Raw genomic sequence first — 19,932 nt, 5'->3', positions numbered from 1 at the left:
CGCTGCAGAGGGTCCCATGGTGGGAACCACCTCTCCCGGCCCTATTTGCCCTCCCATCCTGCGTACCAGCTCGCACCATGGGACGACTCTCTGCACTCGGCCATGCGTGGTGAGAGCTAGGGCCTTGGTTGTCACGCTTACATCACACCCACACTCAGAATCACATTCAACACACATGCTGTCACTCACAGCCACACACATACCTACTCTCACACTCACACGCTTCACAGCCCTTAGGACAAGCACAGACAAGCAGGAAGGACGAGAACCTTGGTCCACGTCGTGGAGGCCGGTGACCTCGAACATTTCACGGCCGCGTCTCTTTAGCTGTAGCCAGACGGGCGAGATATGCGTGAACTTGCTCCCAAACACCTTGGTGACATCATAGCCATGGCTGTTCCACTGGCAGAGGAAGGAGATGGCAGTCAGAGAACAGGTGAGCACGTACCTACCTCACCACGGTGCCACCACTCCGCCTGCTCTGGACGTACCCAGGACCAGCTGGCCAGTACAGCCTGGGCTGCCATCAGCCCCCTGCCTGGGGTGCCCTTCTCCCACTCTGAACCACCACCCACAGCCCGGGATCCAGGCCACAAAGTCCCCTTCACCAGAAGTGATGGGGCCGGGCACGGTGGCTCACGCCTGTAATCCTAGCACTCTAGGAGGCCGAGGCGGGTGGATTGCTCCAGGTCAGGAGTTCGAAACCAACCTGAGCAAGAGGGAGACCCCATCTCTACCATAAATAGAAAGAAATTAATTGGCCAACTAATATATATAGAAAAAATTAGCCGGGCATGGTGGCACATGCCTGTAGTCCCAGCTACTCGGGAGGCTGAGGCAGGAGGATTGCTTGAGCCCAGGAGTTTGAGGTTGCTGTGAGCTAGGCTGACGCCACGGCACTCACTCTAGCCTGGGCAACAAAGCAAGACTCTGTCTCAAAAAAAAAAAAAAAAAAAGAAGTGATGGGAGCTCCTCTTGACGAGCCCCCTCTGAGCCAGTGCACAAGCTGCTGCCACTGGCCGCTGAGGCCAGATGCCCTGACGGCTGACCTCTGGACTTAGGGCACCAACAGGGTCACCTGCAGCAGTCACCTGCTGCCGTGAGCAGTGAGCCCCTGGAGAAACCCCCAGTGCCCTTCACTCTGACGTCTCTAGGACGGTGTCCCTCCTGCTGTGGCTTCACCACTGCAGCCGCCGCCGGGGAGATCAGAACCCAGACCCCATCACCGCCTGGCCAGCTTGTCACAGAGGCTGGGGCGGCGTCCGAGCCTCAGGACCTCCCTGTGCACCTCGAGGGCCCCGACCTACTGGAGTGACGTAGCCCAGCACGTCTCCAGCGAAGTGTCTGTCTCGGGCCCTCGCTGAGCAGTAGCTGCGATGCTCGAGAACCACGTCCTCGGCTTTGAGGTCCGTCACCACCAGACCCCGCTCTTGGACGGGCCTGTCTGAGAACTGACTCTGAAACGAAAGAATGGGGAAAGCCATCAGCCACCTGTCCTCAGCGCAGAACACAGCACCCTAAGCAGCAGCAAGAAGTCCTTTCCATTCCAGGGCACTTGAAGTAAAACAACAACAAAAAAAGGCCTTTCCATTTGGCCGGCGACTGTGTCTCCGCGTCGACGGGGCTGCTGACCTGCAGACACGGCAGGCACTGGCGTTCAGAAGGCTCCGGCCATCAGAGGGCAGACAGTGGCCGACTTGAGGGGCCGTTCCCACCCTTGCTCTGGGCTGGAAGGCAGGTAAGGGCCTGCGGTGGCTCCCTCCACTCATGTGAGGATGGACAGTCAGCACCAGCTCTGGCCACTTGGAGCTCATGTGGGCACCCCAGGACCACACCCAGTGTCGGTCAGATAAGAACATGCCAGGTACGTGCCACCTCACTGGCCAACTGCCCCCCGCCACCTCTTTCCCAGAGTGAGTCTCTGCATGCCCTGTGAACACAGCACCCTGTACCCCGCCTCTGCTCTTTCAAGCTCTCCACCCTGTTCCCGACTTGCCTGTTCTGTCTACACCCAGGGCCTGGCTGACCTTCCCCTCGACCCCACCCACTTCCTGGCCTGGCCCCACAGGGCCTCATGAAGGACAGAAATGGCCACTGCTGGTGTTCTCTGACCTGAGGTGGGACAGAGAGAGTGTCCGCAAGTCTAGGACCAGGTTCCTGTGACAGCTCTGGCCAGTGGCATGGTGACCACTGGGGCTGAGGGGTAGGTTCAATGGGGAGCACCCCAGAACAGCAGGAAGACCACAATGCAAACACCGCTCACAGCCATGAATATTAAAAGATGTGATGATGATGGCGGGATGAGGGCGCAGGTGTTGGAAGCAGGTGGAAGGTGGAATCAGCACAGAGACGGGCCCTGCGGGGGGGGGGGGGCAGGTGGGGTTGCCAAGGAACAAGCCACCAACCCTCAGAGCCCGGCTCCAGAAGCTGCTCACTCAGGGACACACAGGCCCCCTGTCCACCTGCCCACTGCTGGCTCCACAGTCCTCTGTGTGACGAACCAAGTCCCCCAGCCTCCCAGCCCCCAGCAGGCAGGAAGGAGAAGAGCGTGATGGGTCACCCCTTGGCCAGTGTGGTCACCTCAAGTCCCCAGGCCAGCCCTACCTTCTCCAGCAGTGTCTTCGAGGCAGCTTTTTTGGCATCTGACTTTGACAGGGTGCCGTGGACAGAGCCACAGGCCAGAACGAGCCACAGGAGGTTGAGCGGTTTCTGCATGGTGCGTGTATCACAGCAGGGTCCAACCTCTGGGTCCAGGGGGCTGCAGGGAGAGCAGAGCACATGGAGACACCCAGCAGGGAAACCCGGCGTGGGCAACCCCTCTGCTGGTGGGAGCACTTTCTCCCAATAGGGCCTGGGTCCCCGTGGCTCTGGGATGGGCCTTGGCCACAGGGCCCGGGCCCTGCAGCTGGAGTCCCTTCTTCAGAACTTCTGCCCTCCCTGCCCTACAGCCGGACCACCAGCTCCTCGGACACCAAGAAAGGAGTTTCCTCACCGCCGGCCACAGAGCCTCGTCCCCACTGCCAAACGCTGCCCCTATCACTGCTGGCCATCCGGGAAAACATGGGTTCCCATCTCCTCTCAAACCCAAAGAAATCCTGGCCATGGCAGGGCTTAAGTGTAAACAATGGAGCCACAGAAAGCACTATAAGAAAATGTGGATATCTATCTATGTAATCTCAAGGTAGAGGCTTTTCCAACTATATCAGCAACAGGAGAGATGATAAAAGAAAATACTCCTACAGTTTACTACATAAAAATGTAAAACTTTCATTTACGAAACAAAAAAATCAAACTTAAAGAAAATAAACCCCCCAAAACATTTGGAACATACTTGACAGTGGATTTCTACCCATAATCTATCTATAACATGCAAAGACATCTTACAAAGCAAGCATAAAAGACAGGGCTGAGGTGGGAGGATCTCTTGAGGCTGGGAGTTTGAAACCAGACTGGGTAACACAGCGAGATGCTGTCTCTACAAAAAATTAACACATTCTCTGGGTGTGGCGGCATGTGCCTGTAATCCTAGCTTGGGAGGCTGAGGCAGGAGGATCACTTGAAGCCAGGAGTTTGAGGCTGCAGTGAACTATGACTGCACCACGGCATTCTAGCCTGGGCAACGGAGCAGGACCATTCCAAAGAAAGAAAAAAAAAAAAAAACAAAAAAACAAAACCAACAAATGAAAGAATAAGAGACAGACACTCCAATAAAAAGAGTGACAGACACCCCACTACAAAAATAAAAAAGGGATGAGGTCAGGTGTGGTGGAGGGAGGCAGAGGTAGGATGATTGCCTGAGGCCAAGAGTTTGAGACCAGCCTAGGCAACATAGCAAGAATCCATCTCTACAAAATATTTAAAAATTAGCTCAGTGTGGTAGTGCATGCTTATAGTCCTAGCTACTTGGGAGGCTGAGGCAGGAGGATCACTTAAGCCCAGGAATTTGAGGTTACAGTGAGCAGTGATCACTGTACTGGGTGACAGAGTGAGACACAAACTCTAAAAAGAAAAAAAGAGATGAGAAGAGGTGTCAGAGCCCCAGAAACGAGCAGCTAAACCAACTTCACCAGCGATGAGAGACGTTAACGCGGGAACAAGATGGCGTCCCCTCCGGAGGGTTAGGATTCAAGAGAATGAGGACATCGTGAGGACCGGGGCAAAGCACCTCTCCACAGCTGTTTGTGGGGATCCAAGTTGGGAAAACCTTTTTGGATAAAAACCTGGTCAGGCCGGGCACGGTGGCTCAAGCCTGTAATCCTAGCACTCTGGGAGGCCAAGGCGGGCGGATTGCTCAAGGTCAGGAGTTCGAAACCAGCCTGAGCAAGAGGGAGACCCCGTCTCTACTATAAATAGAAAGAAATTAATTGGCCAACTAATATATATAGAAAAAATTAGCCGGGCATGGTGGCACATGCCTGTAGTCCCAGCTACTCGGGAGGCTGAGGTAGGAGGATGGCTTGAGCCCAGGAGTTTGAGGTTGCTGTGAGCTAGGCTGACGCCACGGCACTCACTCTAGCTTGGGCAACAAAGCGAGACTTTGTCTCAAAAAAAAAAAAACAAAAAAAAACCTGGTCATAAATATTTCCTTTACTTCGTCTTAGGGGACTTGGGTTGACGCAAAGACATTAAAAATTGGTATTTATGCAGTCCAGTCCCACAGAATAAAGTATAGGAGGAAGCATGCTAAAAAGTGAATGAGCAGCCCACATAATCATTTTATTTCTTTTCTTTTGCTTTCTGTATTTTCTGATTTTCCTGCACTGAACTTTTATTACACAATTCATTTTTAGGCTCTAGAGACCTCCCCACCCTCCCCATGCCTGGCAATTCTGCCTTGCCTTTCACTCGGGGGCAGCTGAGCAACAAGCACAACCCAGCAGAGCTGTCAGGCCCTCAGGAGGCTTCAATACATCAGGTGTGAAGAATGTCCACCTATAGTCTTATTTTTTTGAGACAGAGTCTCGCTTTGTTGCCCAGGCTAGAGTGAGTGCCTTGGCGTCAGCCTAGCTCACAGCAACCTCAATCTCCTGGGCTCAAGCAATCTTCCTGCCTCAGCCTCCTGAGTGGCTAGGACTACAGGCATGTGCCACCATGCCCCACTAATTTTATATATATATATATTAGTTGGCCAATTAATTTCTTTTTATTTATAGTAGAGACGGGGTCTTGCTCTTGCTCAGGCTGGTTTTGAACTCCTGACCTTGAGCCATCCTCCCGCCACAGCCTCCCAGAGTGCTAGGATTAAGTCATAAGCCACTGTGCCCAGCCTCCACCTACAGTCTTGCACCTTGGCGGCATGCACCCCTCCAGACCAGCGGAGAAGCCCACACTGCACAGGCAGACGAGCTTAGGCTCAAGAGGCTCTAGAAAACCAAGCCAGACAGGTGTGCCCCGTGAGAAGGGGCTGTCAGAGCCAGGCCCATCATGGTGCCCACCCTCCCACCCCAATGACCTCCTGGCCAGGAGCTCGTTTTCCCATCCTCTCAACCTGCCTCCCTTTGCCCTGTCACCTCTCTGGGTGAGACAGGTACTCCCAGTGCAGACTCCCCTGGGCAGCAAGTTTCCACACCTTCCTGGAGCAGCGGAAAGAACACAGCCCTGGGGCTAGGCACGGTGGCTCACGCCTGTAATCCTAGCACTCTGGGAGGCCAAGATGGGAGCACTGCCTGAGGTCAGGAGTTCTAGAGACAAGCCTCAGCAAGAGGAGACACCTGCCGCCCCCCCTCCTGTCTCTACTAAAAAAAATAGAAAGAAATTAGCTGGGCAATTAAAAGTAAAGCAACAACAACAATAACAATTTAGCCAGACATGGTGGTGCATGCCTATAGCCCCAGCTATTCCAGAGGCTGAGGCAGGAGGATCACTTGAGCCCAGGAGTTCAAGGTTGCTATGAGCTAAGCTGACGCCACAGCACTGTAGCCTGGGCAACAGAGTGAGACTGTCGCAAAAAAAAAAAAAAAAAAAAAATACAGCCCTGAAGGGAGGTTTACCTGCAAGCTCCCCCATCTAGAAGGCAGGAGCCACAGGACAGCAGGGCAAGTAGAACAGCACCCAGTACGTGGAGCCACAGGTAAAGGCAGCAAATGCTGGGACGGGGCAGTCATCAAAATCAAGGGAAGCCGCCTCCTGCCACCTCACCCCAGCCCTACCATCTTTCTGCTGCAACTGTGAGGCTTGGTCAGCAACAGCCCAGGGGAAGTTGGGGAAATTCTAGCCATGGCACAGGGCAGGAGGCCCAGAATCGACCCAGATCTTGCCTGGCCAGGCTGAGGTTGCAGCTGCCTCAGCTCCCAGGAACCCCATCTTTGACTTCAGCCCCTTCCCCTTCCATGACCACAATCTCCTTCTCTCTTCTGGGTGGAGAGCTAGGTCACAGAGGAAAGAGGATGAGAAACAAAACAGGAGGGTGGTCTTCCCGGGAAGTGGTCTAGGAGTACCCTGAGGGGCATCTGGGTGTCCAACCACCAGCCGCAGGGTTGGGTCTCCACCACCACCTGCATCCTGCACACTTGACACGTGGCCACTGTCCATCCACCTAAAGGCCCATCTGCCTATGACCTCCCTGGCCCCTGATCTCACACCTCAGGGAAGGAAGGAGGCAAGGGTGGAGTGATGGGGCTGATCTGGACATGTGGAAGAGGAAGACGGTCCTGTCAGCTTCTGCTTCTGGCAGAAAGGGCACTGAAGCAGAACCAGACTGAGCACAGAGCCAGGGCACCCGGCAGGCCGGCTCTGGGAGGAAGCGCTTGGATACAGGGCTGTTCCTCACTCACCAAGGAACTGCCAGACAAAAGCCCCGGGGAGATGGTGCGAGTATGCACATGGGGCTCTCACGCTGCCAGACGCTTGTCTGCGCTTCAGCGCCGCCATGGCCCTCCACTGCCCACTCTGCTCTCAGGCCCTTGAGCGCAGCCCCCCTGCCATGCTACTCACACAGCACAGACGCCCAGGCTCACGCGCACCGTGTCCTTGCGTCAGAACAGGTTTCTTCCCCAAGCATCAGCAAACAGTCCCAAACAGAGGGATGGGGTGTGTGATGACAGGGCACGGCCCGACCCCGGTCACCTGGAGGGGTCTCAGAACCTGCTCTGTAACAAGCTCCTGGCTGAGAGCCGAGTGTTCCCACTACTCCAGCGCTCCCGGTCCCACAGCTCCCTGAGGACCGTCTCTGCGGTGCAGATGGAGAGTCAGGGCAGATGTCTTTCACGGTGACCCACATAAAGACACGCACTTTACATCACGGCCCAGCACACACGTGCATGCGTGGAGTGGAAGCAGCTGATGAGAGCCAACGCTACGCTGCGATGGAGGGACTCTGACAACGTCTACCTTGTTTTTACCAGCTGGGTTTTTACCCCTCAGACTGATCTCATGCTTCAGGAACTCACAATTTGAATGCCGACTGACGAGCTAAGCGTCTGTCCGAGGACACCGGCTGGCTCCCTTAGCTGACTTTCTCATCAACAAATGCTGTTCTCACAGCAAGAACAGTGGTCACAACGGGCTTTCACCTTTGGGTACCAGTTTTGGAGCCGACTGTGTTCCTACGGCGAGGAGAGAGTGTAAGCTCAGAAATGAAGGTGGTGTAAGAGACAGGACACTCACAGCCCCGGGTGACCTTTATTGACCACATGCTGCGTGCTGAGCCCTGTGTGTTTCCCACAAGTTCTCTCCGTCACCCCAGGGCGCGGGCACTGTTACCCCCTCCACAGATGAGGAGACCACCAGGGGCAGCCTGCCCAGGGCTGGGGCAAGCGCCACCGTGCTACTCCACTTCAGCAGCGCAACGGACACAGGACTGCCACGAGATGGCTCAAGGCCTGGTTTTGTCACCAACCCACTGTTCCTTGGCCTCCGTGGGCTCCAGTCTAGTGACCTGTGTAGCGAGGGGCAGGCGAGTCACCCTCCAGTTTGGGAAGTCTACAGTCCTGGGGCGTTCAAGGCTTGGGGTGTAGCTGAGGGTGGGCTCCGGCCAGCTGCACCCACGAGGCACCTGGAGGACATGCCACCCACCCGGCCGGGCGCTCTCCCACCCGACACGGTCTGCGGATCCTGGGGAACTGACGGCCACCACCCCGCCACAGAGCCGTGCGAGCATGCGCTGCACACCTGCTGCCACCTCAGCCACACTAACGTGTTTGTACACTCGCACTGCCTTCCGCTCAGGGCGCCGCACGCGTGCGCTCGCTGTCGTGCACGCTCACTGGCACCCCTCCACAGTCCCATCCACCTGTCTCCACGCACTCTCTCACACGCTTGCCCTCGTACACACTCCCGCCACGCCGGCCTACACGCTCTGCCACGCTCGCCTTCACACACTCACTTGCTCTCTCACACTCCCTTTCCCACACACTCACCCGGACACGCTTGCCCTCTCATACCTCACCCTCCAATACGGCCGCCCTCACACTCTCACCCACACTCGCCCTCTCACTCTCACACACCTTCACATACTCACCCTCACACCCACACTCGCCCTCTCACGCCTGCTCACACTCTCACCCACACACCTTCACATACTCACCCTTACACCCACACTTGCCCTCTCACACCTGCTCTCACACACGCACTCCCACCCTCACACACCTCCCACCCTCACTCACCTTCACATACTCACACTCGCCCTCACAGTCCTCACTCACCCTCACACTTGCACCTGCCCCCACATGCTCACACCTTCCCTCACACGCTCACCCTCACACACTCCCACTCCCACCCACCCGCACACTAACACTTGCCCTCACATGCTCACCCTCACACTCGCCCTCACACATTCACCAGCACACACTTCCACTCACCCTCACACACTCACTCACTCTCACACGCTCACCCTCACACACTCACTCACTCTCACACATTCACCCTCACACACTCCCACTCACCCTCACACACTCCCACTCACCCTCACACACGCACACCCGCCCTCACACACTTACACTCATCCTCACACGCTGACACTTACCCTCATACACTCACTCTCACACACTCACCCTCACACATGCACACCCGCCCTCTCATGCTCACACCCGCCCTCACACACTTACACTCATCCTCACACGCTGACGCCCTCATACACTCACTCTCATTCACCCTCACACACTCCCACTCACCCTCACACACGCACACCCGCCCTCACACACTTACACTCATCCTCACTCGCTGACACCCTCATATGCTCACTCTCACACACTCACCCTCACACACTCTCGCTCTCACACACGCACACCCGCCCTCACACACTTACACTCATCCTCACACGCTGACACCCTCATACGCTCACTCTCACACACTCACCCTCACACACTCCCACTCACCCTCACACACGCACACCCGCCCTCACACACTTACACTCATCCTCACTCGCTGACACCCTCATATGCTCACTCTCACACATTCACCCTCACACACTCTCGCTCTCACACACGCATACCCGCCCTCACACGCTCACACTCATCCTCACACGCTCACACCCGCCCTCACACACTCACACTCACCTTCACACACCCGCCCTCACACACTTACACTCATCCTCACACGCTCACACCCGCCCTCACACACTCACACTCACCTTTACACACCCGCCCTCACACACTTACACTCATCCTCACACGCTGACACTTACCCTCATACGCTCACTCTCACACACTCACCCTCACACACTCCCACTCACCCTCACACACTCTCGCTCTCACACACGCACACCCGCCCTCACACACTCACACTCATCCTCACACGCTGACACCCTCATACTGCTCACTCTCACACACTCACCCTCACACACTCTCGCTCTCACACACGCACACCCGCCCTCACACACTTACACTCATCCTCACACGCTGACACCCTCATACGCTCACTCTCACACACTCACCCTCACACACGCACACCCGCTCTCACACACGCACACCCGCCCTCACACACTTACACTCATCCTCACTCGCTGACACCCTCATATGCTCACTCTCACACACTCACCCTCACACACTCCCACTCACCCTCACACACGCACACCCGCCCTCACACGCTCACACCCGCCCTCACACGCTCACACCCGCTCTCACACACGCACACCCGCCCTCACACACTTACACTCATCCTCACACGCTGACACCCTCATACGCTCACTCTCACACACTCACCCTCACACACTCTCGCTCTCACACGCGCACACCCGCCCTCACACGCTCACACTCATCCTCACACGCTCACACCCGCCCTCACACACTCACACTAGCTCTCGCGCATCCCTCCTGCTCCCACTCGCGCCCGCCCGGCGTCGCCCGCGCCCGCCACGCCCGTTCCGTCTGGGGCGGAGCCTCGCTGCCCGGCGCGCCCACTTCGCGGAGGTGAAACTGAGGCCGTGCGAGAAGGAGGAGTAGGCGTCAGCCACCGCGGGGCTCACCTTCATGTCAGGGAAGCCGGCCGCACCACCCTCGCGCGGCCGGAAGCCGCTCCAGCACGCCGGAAGTCCCGCCCACGGGCCGCCCGTGCCCCGCCTCCCGCGCCACGCCAGCTTCCGCGCCGCCGCCGCGCACGGCAAGCTGGGCCGGGCCCGGGGGCGGGGCCAGGCGGGCTGGGGCGGGGCAAAGCGGGCCCGGGGCGGGGCCAGGCGGGCCGGGGGCGGGGCCTGGCGCGGGCTGAGTGGGCGCAGAGGCCAGACTCCGCGGACTGCCGGCCCAGCGTACTCCCGCGGCGAGCGCCCGGTGCCGCGCGGGCCCGGGGTCTGGGTGCCGGGCCGTCGCCGCGTGCCCCAGCACAGGACTCCTGGAGGCCTCGCGCCCGCGGGGACGTCGGGGCAGCTGCGCCGCTGGCGTCCGCTCCCTGCCTTCTCTCCGGGCCTCGGCCGTGGCGTCCAGGCTGCCCTCCGGCTCCCACCCGGGTCCGGCTGTGGGCACCGCGCACAGGCCGGTGTGCCGCCGGGCCGTGGGTGGCCCTGCACCGGGAAAAGCCCGCTGTCCACAGCCCCATCTTGCACATGTCACCGCTGGAGCCCCAGAGGCAGACGGAACCCCGTCCCGGCCCAGCAGGAGAGACGGGGCGCACACTCAGTGGGGGGGCACCTTCTGCTCCGCCCAAGCGACAGGTCCCCACGCCCATCCCTAGCTGTTTCCAGCCAGCAGTTTCCTGCCGAGAGCAGCAGGGCGTCCCCACTCTGCCCTGCCCTGCTGCCTCCCCACGGGCGCTGGTCAGCTCCGGGGCCCGCTGGGCGGGGGTTTCCCCTTTTCTTTCTTTCTTTTTTTTTTGAGACAGAGTCTCACTTTGTTGTCCAGGCTAGAGCGAGTGCCGTGGCATCAGCCTAGCTCACAGCAACCTCAAACTCCTGGGCTCAAGCAATCCTCCTGCCTCAGCCTCCCGAGTAGCTGGGACTACAGGCATGCGCCACCATGCCCGGCTAATTTTTTCTATATATATATTAGTTGGCCAATTAATTTCTTTCTATTTATAGTGGAGACGGGGTCTCGCTCTTGCTAAGGCTGGTTTCGAACTCCTGACCTGGAGCAATCCGCCCGCCTCAGCCTCCCAGAGTGCTAGGATTATAGGCGTGAGCCACCCCGCCCGGCCTGTTTCCCCTTTTCTGCTGCTCGAGAGGCTCCTCTGGGGACTGAACTTTGTTCTCTTTCTTTCCAGTCACGTTTCCTTCTTTCTCTTCCCGCATTTCCTGCCGGCTGCCCCCACGCCCTTCCAGAGGGGCTGAGGGCTGGGTACGGGTGCTGAGGCCCAGGAACCTCACACGCTGGCCGCCTGCTCTCCCGGCACCGGCTTAGCACCACGTTCCCAGAACTTGGCCTGGGTGGCGGTCTGTGGCCTGTCCTTAGGCCGGGCTCTGGAGGGCCCCAGTGAGCGAGCTGTGACCATGTCCTGAAGAGTTACCCAGTCTGAGCAAAGCCAAGGAGGTCAGGGCAAGATCAAAAGTCACTGAAGTAGGAAAAGGCACTTGGCCACCTTAGGATGCCATTGAGGTCAGAGTTTTTTTTGTTTTGTTTTGTTTTGTTTTTTTAAGACCAGAGTCTCACTCTGCTGCCCAGGCTAGAGTGCGGTGGCGACAGCCTGGCTCACAGCAAACTCAAATCCCTAGGCTCAAGCGATCCTCCTGCCTCAGCCTCCCTAGTAGCTGGGACTGCAGGCATGTGCCACCATGCCTGATTACTTTTTTCTGTATATTTTTACTTGGCCAATTAATTTCTTTCTATTTTTAGTACAGACAGGGTCTCGCTCTTGCTCAGGCTGGTTTTGAACTCCTGTCCTTGAGTGATCCACCCGCCTCGGACTCCCAGAGTGCTAGGATTACAGGCGTGAGTCACCGCACCCGGCCGAGGTCAGAGGTCATTAAAGCTAAAAAATTGCAAAATCCACTCTGAGTTCACTCCAAGCCAGCTCTGCAGACCCCAGGAGGAGGTGGGGAGGAAGGACAGGAACCCAGAGGGAGCTGCCTTTGCAGAGCTCCGGCTGGGCAGGCCTCCAGTGGGTTCTGCTGAGTTGGTGGCCTCCCACCCTGCGTAGCTTGTCGCCATGGGCCCTGGTGCCTGGATTGAAAAGTGACTCTATTTTTTTTTTTTTTTTTTTTTTGAGACAGAGTCTCACTTTGTTGCCCAGGCTGGAGTGAGTGCCATGGCGTCAGCCTAGCTCACAGCAACCTCAATCTCCTGGGCTCAAGTGATCCTCCTGCCTCAGCCTCCTGAATAGCTGGGACTACAGGCATGCACCACCATGCCCGGCTAATTTTTTGTATATATATATATATATATATATATATATATATTTTTTTTTTTTTTTTTTTTTGAGACAGAGTCTCGCTTTGTTGCCCAGGCTAGTGTGAGTGCCGTGACGTCAGCCTAGCTCACAGCAACCTCAAACTCCTGGGCTCGAGTGATCCTTCTGCCTCAGCCTCCCGAGTAGCTGGGACTACAGGCATGCGCCACCATGCCCGGCTAATTTTTAATATATATATCAGTTGGCCAATTAGTTTCTTTCTATTTATAGTAGAGAGGGGGTCTCGCTCTTGCTCAGGCTGGTTTTGAACTCCTGACCTTGAGCAATCCGCCCGCCTCGGCCTCCCAGAGAGCTAGGATTACAGGCATGAGCCACCGCGCCCGGCCTGTATATATATTTTTAGTTGGCCAATTAATTTCATTCTATTTTTAGTAGAGACGGGGTCTCGCTCTTGCTCAGGCTGGTTTCGAACTCCTGACCTCGAGCAATTCGCCCCCCTCGGCCTCCCAGAGAGCTAGGATTACAGGCATGAGCCACCGCGCCCAGCCTGAAAAGTGACTCTTTAAGGGGGTACCCATCCTTTACCTGCAGGAAGATGTAGAATGAGGCATAGAAAGGTTTAAGAGAATCAGAACCAGGCCGGGCACGGTGGCTCACACCTGTAATCCTAGCACTCTGGGAGGCTGAGGCGGGCGGATCGCTCAAGGTCAGGAGTTCGAAACCAGCCTGAGCAAGAGTGAGACCCCTGTCTCTACTAAAAATAGAAAGAAATTAATTGGCCACCTAAAAATATATTCAAAAAATTAGCCAGGCATGGTGGTGCATGCCTGTAGTCCCAGCTACTAGGGAGGCTGAGGCAGGAGGATGGCTTGAGCCCAGGAGTTTGAGGTTGCTGTGAGCTAGGCTGATGCCACGGCACTCTAGCTCAGGCCACAGAGTGAGACTGTCTCAAAAAAAAGAGAGAGAGAGAATCAGAACCAAAGCATTAGCACTTCTGTATTAAGGGAAACCTGAACACAGGCCAGGCACGGTGGTCATGCCTGTGACCCCAGCACTCTGGGAGGCTGAGGAGGGAGGATCACTTGAATTCAGGAGTTCTAGACCAGCCTGGGCAACATAGTGAGACCCCCGCCATCTCTACAAAAGATAAAAGAAAATAAAGAAATTGGAATTTGAATTTATAACTTCAATAAATCGAATCCTAATTATTGAAATTTAATGTAAACCTAAGTAAAACCTCCTTGCCCAGGCACTAAGCCAGCTCCCAGCCCCCATTCCCAGTTCCCCCTACCAGGGCAGGGTGTGGGGTGCCCTGGTCGAGGTCCAGGCTCTGAGCCGTGAGCTTGGGACTGACCTCCTGCTGTCCCTGCCTGTCTGCACTTGGCACTTGGGCATGGAGAAGGGTGGGGCAGCCCCCAAAGTCTGGGGCCCTACAGAGATGAGCCTTTCTGCTGCCAACTGCACCCCTGTTCCTGCTCTGGGGACACCCACAGGCCACACCCTGTGGGGACAGCCTTGAGGGCATCCCTGAGTTACCTCGGGGACCCCAGCATGCGGCCGACATCCCAAAAGCACATCCCAAAAGCACTTACACCGAGTTGTTAGCGGTGCCTGGGGGCTGGGAGGCCTGGGGAAGTGTCTTCTCCAGGCTGGCCGGTGCTCCTGGGTGGGGTGAAGGTGGGGTCCCCGGCCTCACAGTGGCCCTGGGCTGCCCCCCATTTGCCGAGTCAGCATGGGCACAGCCTTTCCCGACAGCAGCAGCCCTGTGACTCCATCCTGTTTTAAACGGGAGGCCTTGGCCTGGGTCACCCAGATGGCAGGACAAAGGCCACTATTGCTGACTGTGTCCTGTCACTCCTGGGCCTTGAAACATTCCACTTTAGAGGCCGGAAGCTCAGGAAGAGGGACACACACCAGGACCCCCTGCTGCCACGCACTCCCCCACTCACAGACAGAGACATCCTCTCTGGGTGCTGGGATAAGCAAATCCAGGGTGAGAAGCAGGGGAAGCAGCATGCTCATGTGCAGCGGAAGCTTCCAGACACAGCGCTAGAGCGAGCACAGCGGAGTCTCTGTCCGTGTCCCACATGTGGGCCCTGCTGGCCAGGCTGGCTGTGGCCAGCTCGACGGGTTTGAGTAGGTGTCTGGTCAGCTGTTGGGCAGGCGCCGAGCCCAGATGTGGGTGTCTGTGATGGTGGGTGGCCCTAGTTGGTGCGTTTGTCCTTTGCAAAGGGCGTCATCCATGGGTCCCCTGCTTCTCAGTGTCCCACAACCAACTTAAATACTCAAAAACAAAGGGCAGGGGCCGTGGGTGTGGCATTGATAGGGCCCAAGAGGGAGCACTTCTCTGTGGTTACAGCAGGTAGAATGGAGGACCCCCAAAAAGACTGTCTCAGTCCTGACCCCCAGTACCCATGAATGTCACCTAATCTGGACATAGGGTCTCTGCAGAGGTAATCAAGTTAAGGATCTTGGAATGGGGCCGGGTGCAGTGGCTCACACCTGTCATCCTAGAATTCCAGGAGGCCCAGGCCGGCGGATCGCTCAAGGTCAGGAGTTCAAGACCAGTCTGAGCAAGAGCAAGACCCGGTCTCTACTAAAAATAGAAATAGGCCGGGCGCGGTGGCTCACGCCTGTAATCCTAGCACTCTGGGAGGCCGAGGCGGGCGGATTGCTCAAGGTCCGGAGTTCGAAAGCAGCCTGAGCAAGAGTGAGACCCTGTCTCTACTATAAATAGAAAGAAATTAATTGTCCAACTAATATATAGAAAAAATTAGCTGGGCATGGTGGCACATGCCTGTAGTCCCAGCTACTTGGGAGGCTGAGGCAGCAGGATTGCTTGAGCCCAGGAGTTTGAGGTTGCTGTGAGCTAGGCTGACGCCACGGCACTCACTCTAGCCTGGGCGACAAAGCGAGACTCTGTCTCAAAAAAAAAAAAAAAGAAAAAAGAAATAAATTGGCCAACTAAAAATATATAGAAAAAATTAGCCGGGCATGGTGGCTCGTGCCTATAGTCCCAGCTACTTGGGAGGCTGAGGCAGAAGGATCACTAGAGCCCAGGAGTTTGAGGTTGCTGTGAGCTAGGCTGATGCCAGGGCACTCTAGCCCGGGCAAGAGAGTGAGACTTTGTCTCAAAAAAAAAAAAAAAAAAAAAAATTCAACCCCCCACTGCTAAATTTGACAGGCTAAAAAAAAAAAGCTCTGCAAAGGCAGCTCCCTCTGGGTTTCTGTCCTTCCTCCCCACCTCCTCCTGGGGTCTGCAGAGCTGGCTTGGGATGGGATCATCCTGGATACAGGGTGGGCCCTAAATCCCACGACTGGGGGCTGGGGTCTTCATAAGAAGGCCACGTGAGGATGGCAGCAGAGGTTGGGGTCACATGGCTCCAAGTCCACACTCCAAGGATGCCAGCAGCCCCCAGGAGCCTCCCTCAGAGCCTCCAGAGTGTAGACTTGTGGCCTCAGAGCCATGAGAATAAACCTCCGCTGTTTGGAAGCCTCCGGTTCGTGGTCATCTGTTCTGGCAGCTGCGGGACACTTGTGCTGTGGTGTGGAACGGCCTGCCAGACACTTTCTTACCTAAAGCTCTTCTGCTCAGGCCAATCTTAAAATTGACGTGTATGGCATCGGCTCCCCCTGGTTGGGCCCGTAGAGGAGGAGCCTGGGCTGGACGAGGGGCAGGTGGACGATGGCTGATGTGGAGCCCACCAGTGATGGGCAGCTGTCAGCAGGGCTGGTCTGCCCACAGGGGTACTGCCAAGCCCAGAGGTCCTGGGTCCCTGCCTGGGGGTGAATAGGACAGGATGTCTGTAGCCCCCTCCCCTGGCTGGTGCCCCCAGCTGAACTGCTCCTGTGGCTTTGAGCATTCGGGAGGAGAGGGGTGGACATTTCCTGATGATAAACGGGTTAAACCCCTTCAAGACTTGAGGGAATGGGGCCGGGCGGTGGCTCATGCCTGCAATCCTAGCACTCTGGGAGGCCGAGGCGGGAGGATAGCTCAAGGTCAGGAGTTTGAGACCAGCCTCAGCAACAGTGAGACCCCTGTCTCTACTAAAATAGAAAGAAATTAATTGGCCAACTAAACATATATGTGGAAAAAAAACTAGCCGGGCAGGCCGGGCGCAGTGGCTCACGCCTGTAATCCTAGCTCTCTGGGAGGCCAAGGTGGGCGGATTGCTCAAGGTCAGGAGTTCGAAACCAGCCTGAGCAAGAGTGAGACCCTGTCTCTACTATAAACAGAAAGAAATTAATTGGCCAACTAATATATATAGAGAAAAAATTAGCCGGGCATGGTGGTGCATGCCTGTAGTCCCAGCTACTCGGGAGGCTGAGGCAGCAGAATCGCTTGAGCCCAGGAGTTTGAGGTTGCTGTGAGCTAGGCTGACGCCATGGCTCTCACTCTAGCCTGGGCAACAAAGTGAGACTCTGTCTCAAAAAAAAAAAAAAAAGAAACCTAGTGGGGCATGGTGGTGCATGTGTGTAGTCCCAGCTACTCAAGAGGTGGAGGCAGGAGGATCGCTTGAGCCCAGGAGATTAAGGTTGCTGTGAGCTAGGCTGATACCACGACACTCACTCTAGTCCGGGCAACAGAGTGAGACTCTGTCTCAAAAAAAAAAAAGAAAAAAAGACTGAAGGGAGTGGATGTGGGGTGGCATTGATGGCATCAATGACATAGGCCAGGATAGGGGGATACCCTGATATGCCTCGGGCCCTTGGAGTCCCAGAAACTTCAATGACAACCCCCTCATATTGTTTTGGGGGTTCATCTTACACCCCCAGGTATAGTAAGGGTTAGGTATTGATCCGGATCTAGGTTCGGCTGGGTATTATAACAGAGCCCCAACACCAGCACATAAACCCGGGCTGTTTCAGGGCTGGCGTGGGCATGCACAGCATGGGGTGCATCCTCCTGGTCCAGGACAGGGCGCCGGCTATCAAAACCATTTCCAGTTGGGGGTGGAAGAGGGGGCAGGGACTCAAAAGCCTCTCCTCAAATGTGCACACACCACCTCTGTTATGGGCTGAATCTTGTTTCCTAAAAACACATACGTTGGGCTGGGTGCGGTGGCTCTCACCTGTAATCCTAGCATTTTGGGAAGTCGGGCAGGTGGATCGTTTGAGCTCAGGAGTTCGAGACCAGCCTGAGCAGGAGCAAGACCCCGTCTCTACTAAAAGAAATAGAAACAAATTAGCTGGACAACTAAACATATATAGAAAAAATTAGCTAGGCATGGTGGCACATGCCTGTAGTCCCAGCTACTCGGGAGGCTGAGGCAGGAGGATCACTTGAGCCCGGGAGTTTGAGGTTGCTGTGAGTTAGGCTGACACCACGGCACTCTAACCTGGCAACAGAGTGAGACTCTGTCTCAAAAAAAACAAAAAACAAAAAGTTAAAAAGAAAAAAAAAAAACCACGTATGTTGAAGTCTTAACTCCAATACCTCAGTACCCAATTCTGGGTTAGGGTCATGGCAGATGTAGTTAGTTCAGACGGGGTCAGTAGGGTGGGCCCTAATCCCATAGGATTGGTGTCCTTGTAAGAGGAGGAGGTGAGGACACAGGCAGAAGACGCCATCTACAAGCCAAGGAACCAGCCCTGCCGCACCTTGATCCTGGACTTTAGCCTCCAGAACTGTGAGAAAATAACTTTGTTGTTTAAGCCACCCAGTCGGTGGCACTTTGTCACGGCAGACCCAGAAACCAGCACAACCTCCTGTTGTCAGCAGGCGACCCTGAGCGCCAACGAGGCTGGGAAGTGCAGTATTTATTCGGCGTGGACTGGGAGAATGCGCACCCCCTAAATCAGGAGCTCGGTGCCGGGGCCCAGCCAGCGTCTCTCCCCAGCATGGAGAGGTCTCCCTGAGGCCTCTAGGGAAGGTGCTGCTTCCTGCTCCTGGGTACCCAGTAAAGGGGTAGCACTCGACTACAGGATGACACAATGACCAAGTCCCTGGGAACAAGGCCACGTCAGAAGCCCGTCTGAGTGGTGAACTGCCTGGCAACCTTGTACCCAGGCCGAGTGCTTGCATATAGCTCTGCAGAGATGTTGTAAAGGTGGCCTGCTGTCCCTGCCAGGTGGCAGCACTCAGAGGTCCTGGAGTTCTCTGCATATTTGGTGTGGGGGTCCTGGAGTTCTCTGCATATTTGGTGTGGCAGGCCGGGCGTGGTGGCTCACGCCTGTAATCCTAAGCACTCTGGGAGGCTGAAGAGGGTGGATCATTTGGGCTCAAGAATTTGAGGCTGGCCTGAGCAAGAGCAAGACCCCGTCTCTACTAAAAAAATGGAAAGAAATTAGCTGGACAACTAAAAATATATATAGAAAAAATTAGCCGGGCATGGTGGCGCATGCCTGTAGTCCCAGCTATGCGGGAGGCTGAGTGAGGCAGGAGAATTGCTGGAGCCCAGGAGTTTGAGGTTGCTGTGAGTGAGGCTGAAGCCATGGCACTCTAGCCCGGGCAACAGAGTGAGACTCTGTCTCAAAAACATAATATTTGGTGTGGCAGAGGCAGCAGATTGTTTTGAAGTTTACATTCTTTCGTTCTTCCTTTTACTGTTAGAACTGCCTGGGTTTTAGGGGGCACATGGTTGCCAGCTGCAGCAGTCGTTTGCCAGCCCCCCACGCAGCTAGATCTGTCCATGTGATGGCATTGAGGCCAATGGGTTGAGAGTAGAAGTGACCGGGCAACCTGCAGCTCGAATTTGTGTGAGGAGATGGCTTGTTTTGTTTTTGGTTTGTTTGTTTGTTTGTTTGTTTGAGACAGGGTCTCACTTTGTTGCCCAGGCTAGAGTGAGTGCCGTGGCCTCAGGCTAGCTCACAGCAACCTCAAACTCCTGGGCTCAAGTGATCCTCCTGCTCAGCCTCCCGAGTACCTGGGACTACAGGCATGTGCCACCATGCCCGGCTGATTTTTTCTCTATATATTAGTTGGGCAATTAATTTCTTTCTATTTATAGTAGAGATGGGGTCTCGCTCTTGCTCAGGCTGGTTTCGAACTCCTGAGCTCGAGCAATCCGCCCACCTTGGCCTCCCAGAGTGCTAGGATTACAGGCGTGAGCCGCCGCGCCGGGCCTTAACTGTGTTTTAACAACAGCTGTCCTGAGTCCAGCGTCCTGGGAGTCACCAGCAGCAGCAAGAGGGACCATGCCGCCTGAGCTGGCTCAGCTGACCCAGAGGGCGGCAGCCCTGCTCTCTCGGAATCCGTCCTGCGCGCTTTCCACAGGGCTT

The 19,932-nt window shown here is 56.0% G+C and overlaps 1 protein-coding gene across 2 annotated transcripts in view; it reads right to left on the bottom strand.

Moving 5' to 3' along the window:
* Positions 1-10,486, bottom strand: part of CHID1 (chitinase domain containing 1) — a 40,808-nt gene extending 30,322 nt beyond the window's left edge. The window contains exons 1-5 of one of the 2 annotated variants that reach the window (XM_012769532.2): positions 10,403-10,480; positions 7,389-7,544; positions 2,605-2,758; positions 1,308-1,457; positions 270-402 (exon numbers count right to left, since the gene is read on the bottom strand). In XM_012769532.2, the coding sequence (XP_012624986.1) occupies positions 270-402; positions 1,308-1,457; positions 2,605-2,715 (394 nt within the window). In that variant the 5' untranslated portion in view covers positions 2,716-2,758; positions 7,389-7,544; positions 10,403-10,480. Of the gene's footprint in view, positions 1-269; positions 403-1,307; positions 1,458-2,604; positions 2,759-7,388; positions 7,545-10,402 lie in introns of both variants that reach the window. The other variant, XM_012769533.2, reaches the window with a different exon arrangement.
* Positions 10,487-19,932: the final 9,446 nt, after the last annotated feature.

The sequence above is a fragment of the Microcebus murinus genome, chromosome 4 (genome assembly GCF_040939455.1).
Source record: "Microcebus murinus isolate Inina chromosome 4, M.murinus_Inina_mat1.0, whole genome shotgun sequence".
NCBI classification, from domain to species: domain Eukaryota; kingdom Metazoa; phylum Chordata; class Mammalia; order Primates; family Cheirogaleidae; genus Microcebus; species Microcebus murinus.
Note: the sequence above shows the minus strand (reverse complement) of the source record. Positions and strands in the feature narration are given on the sequence as shown.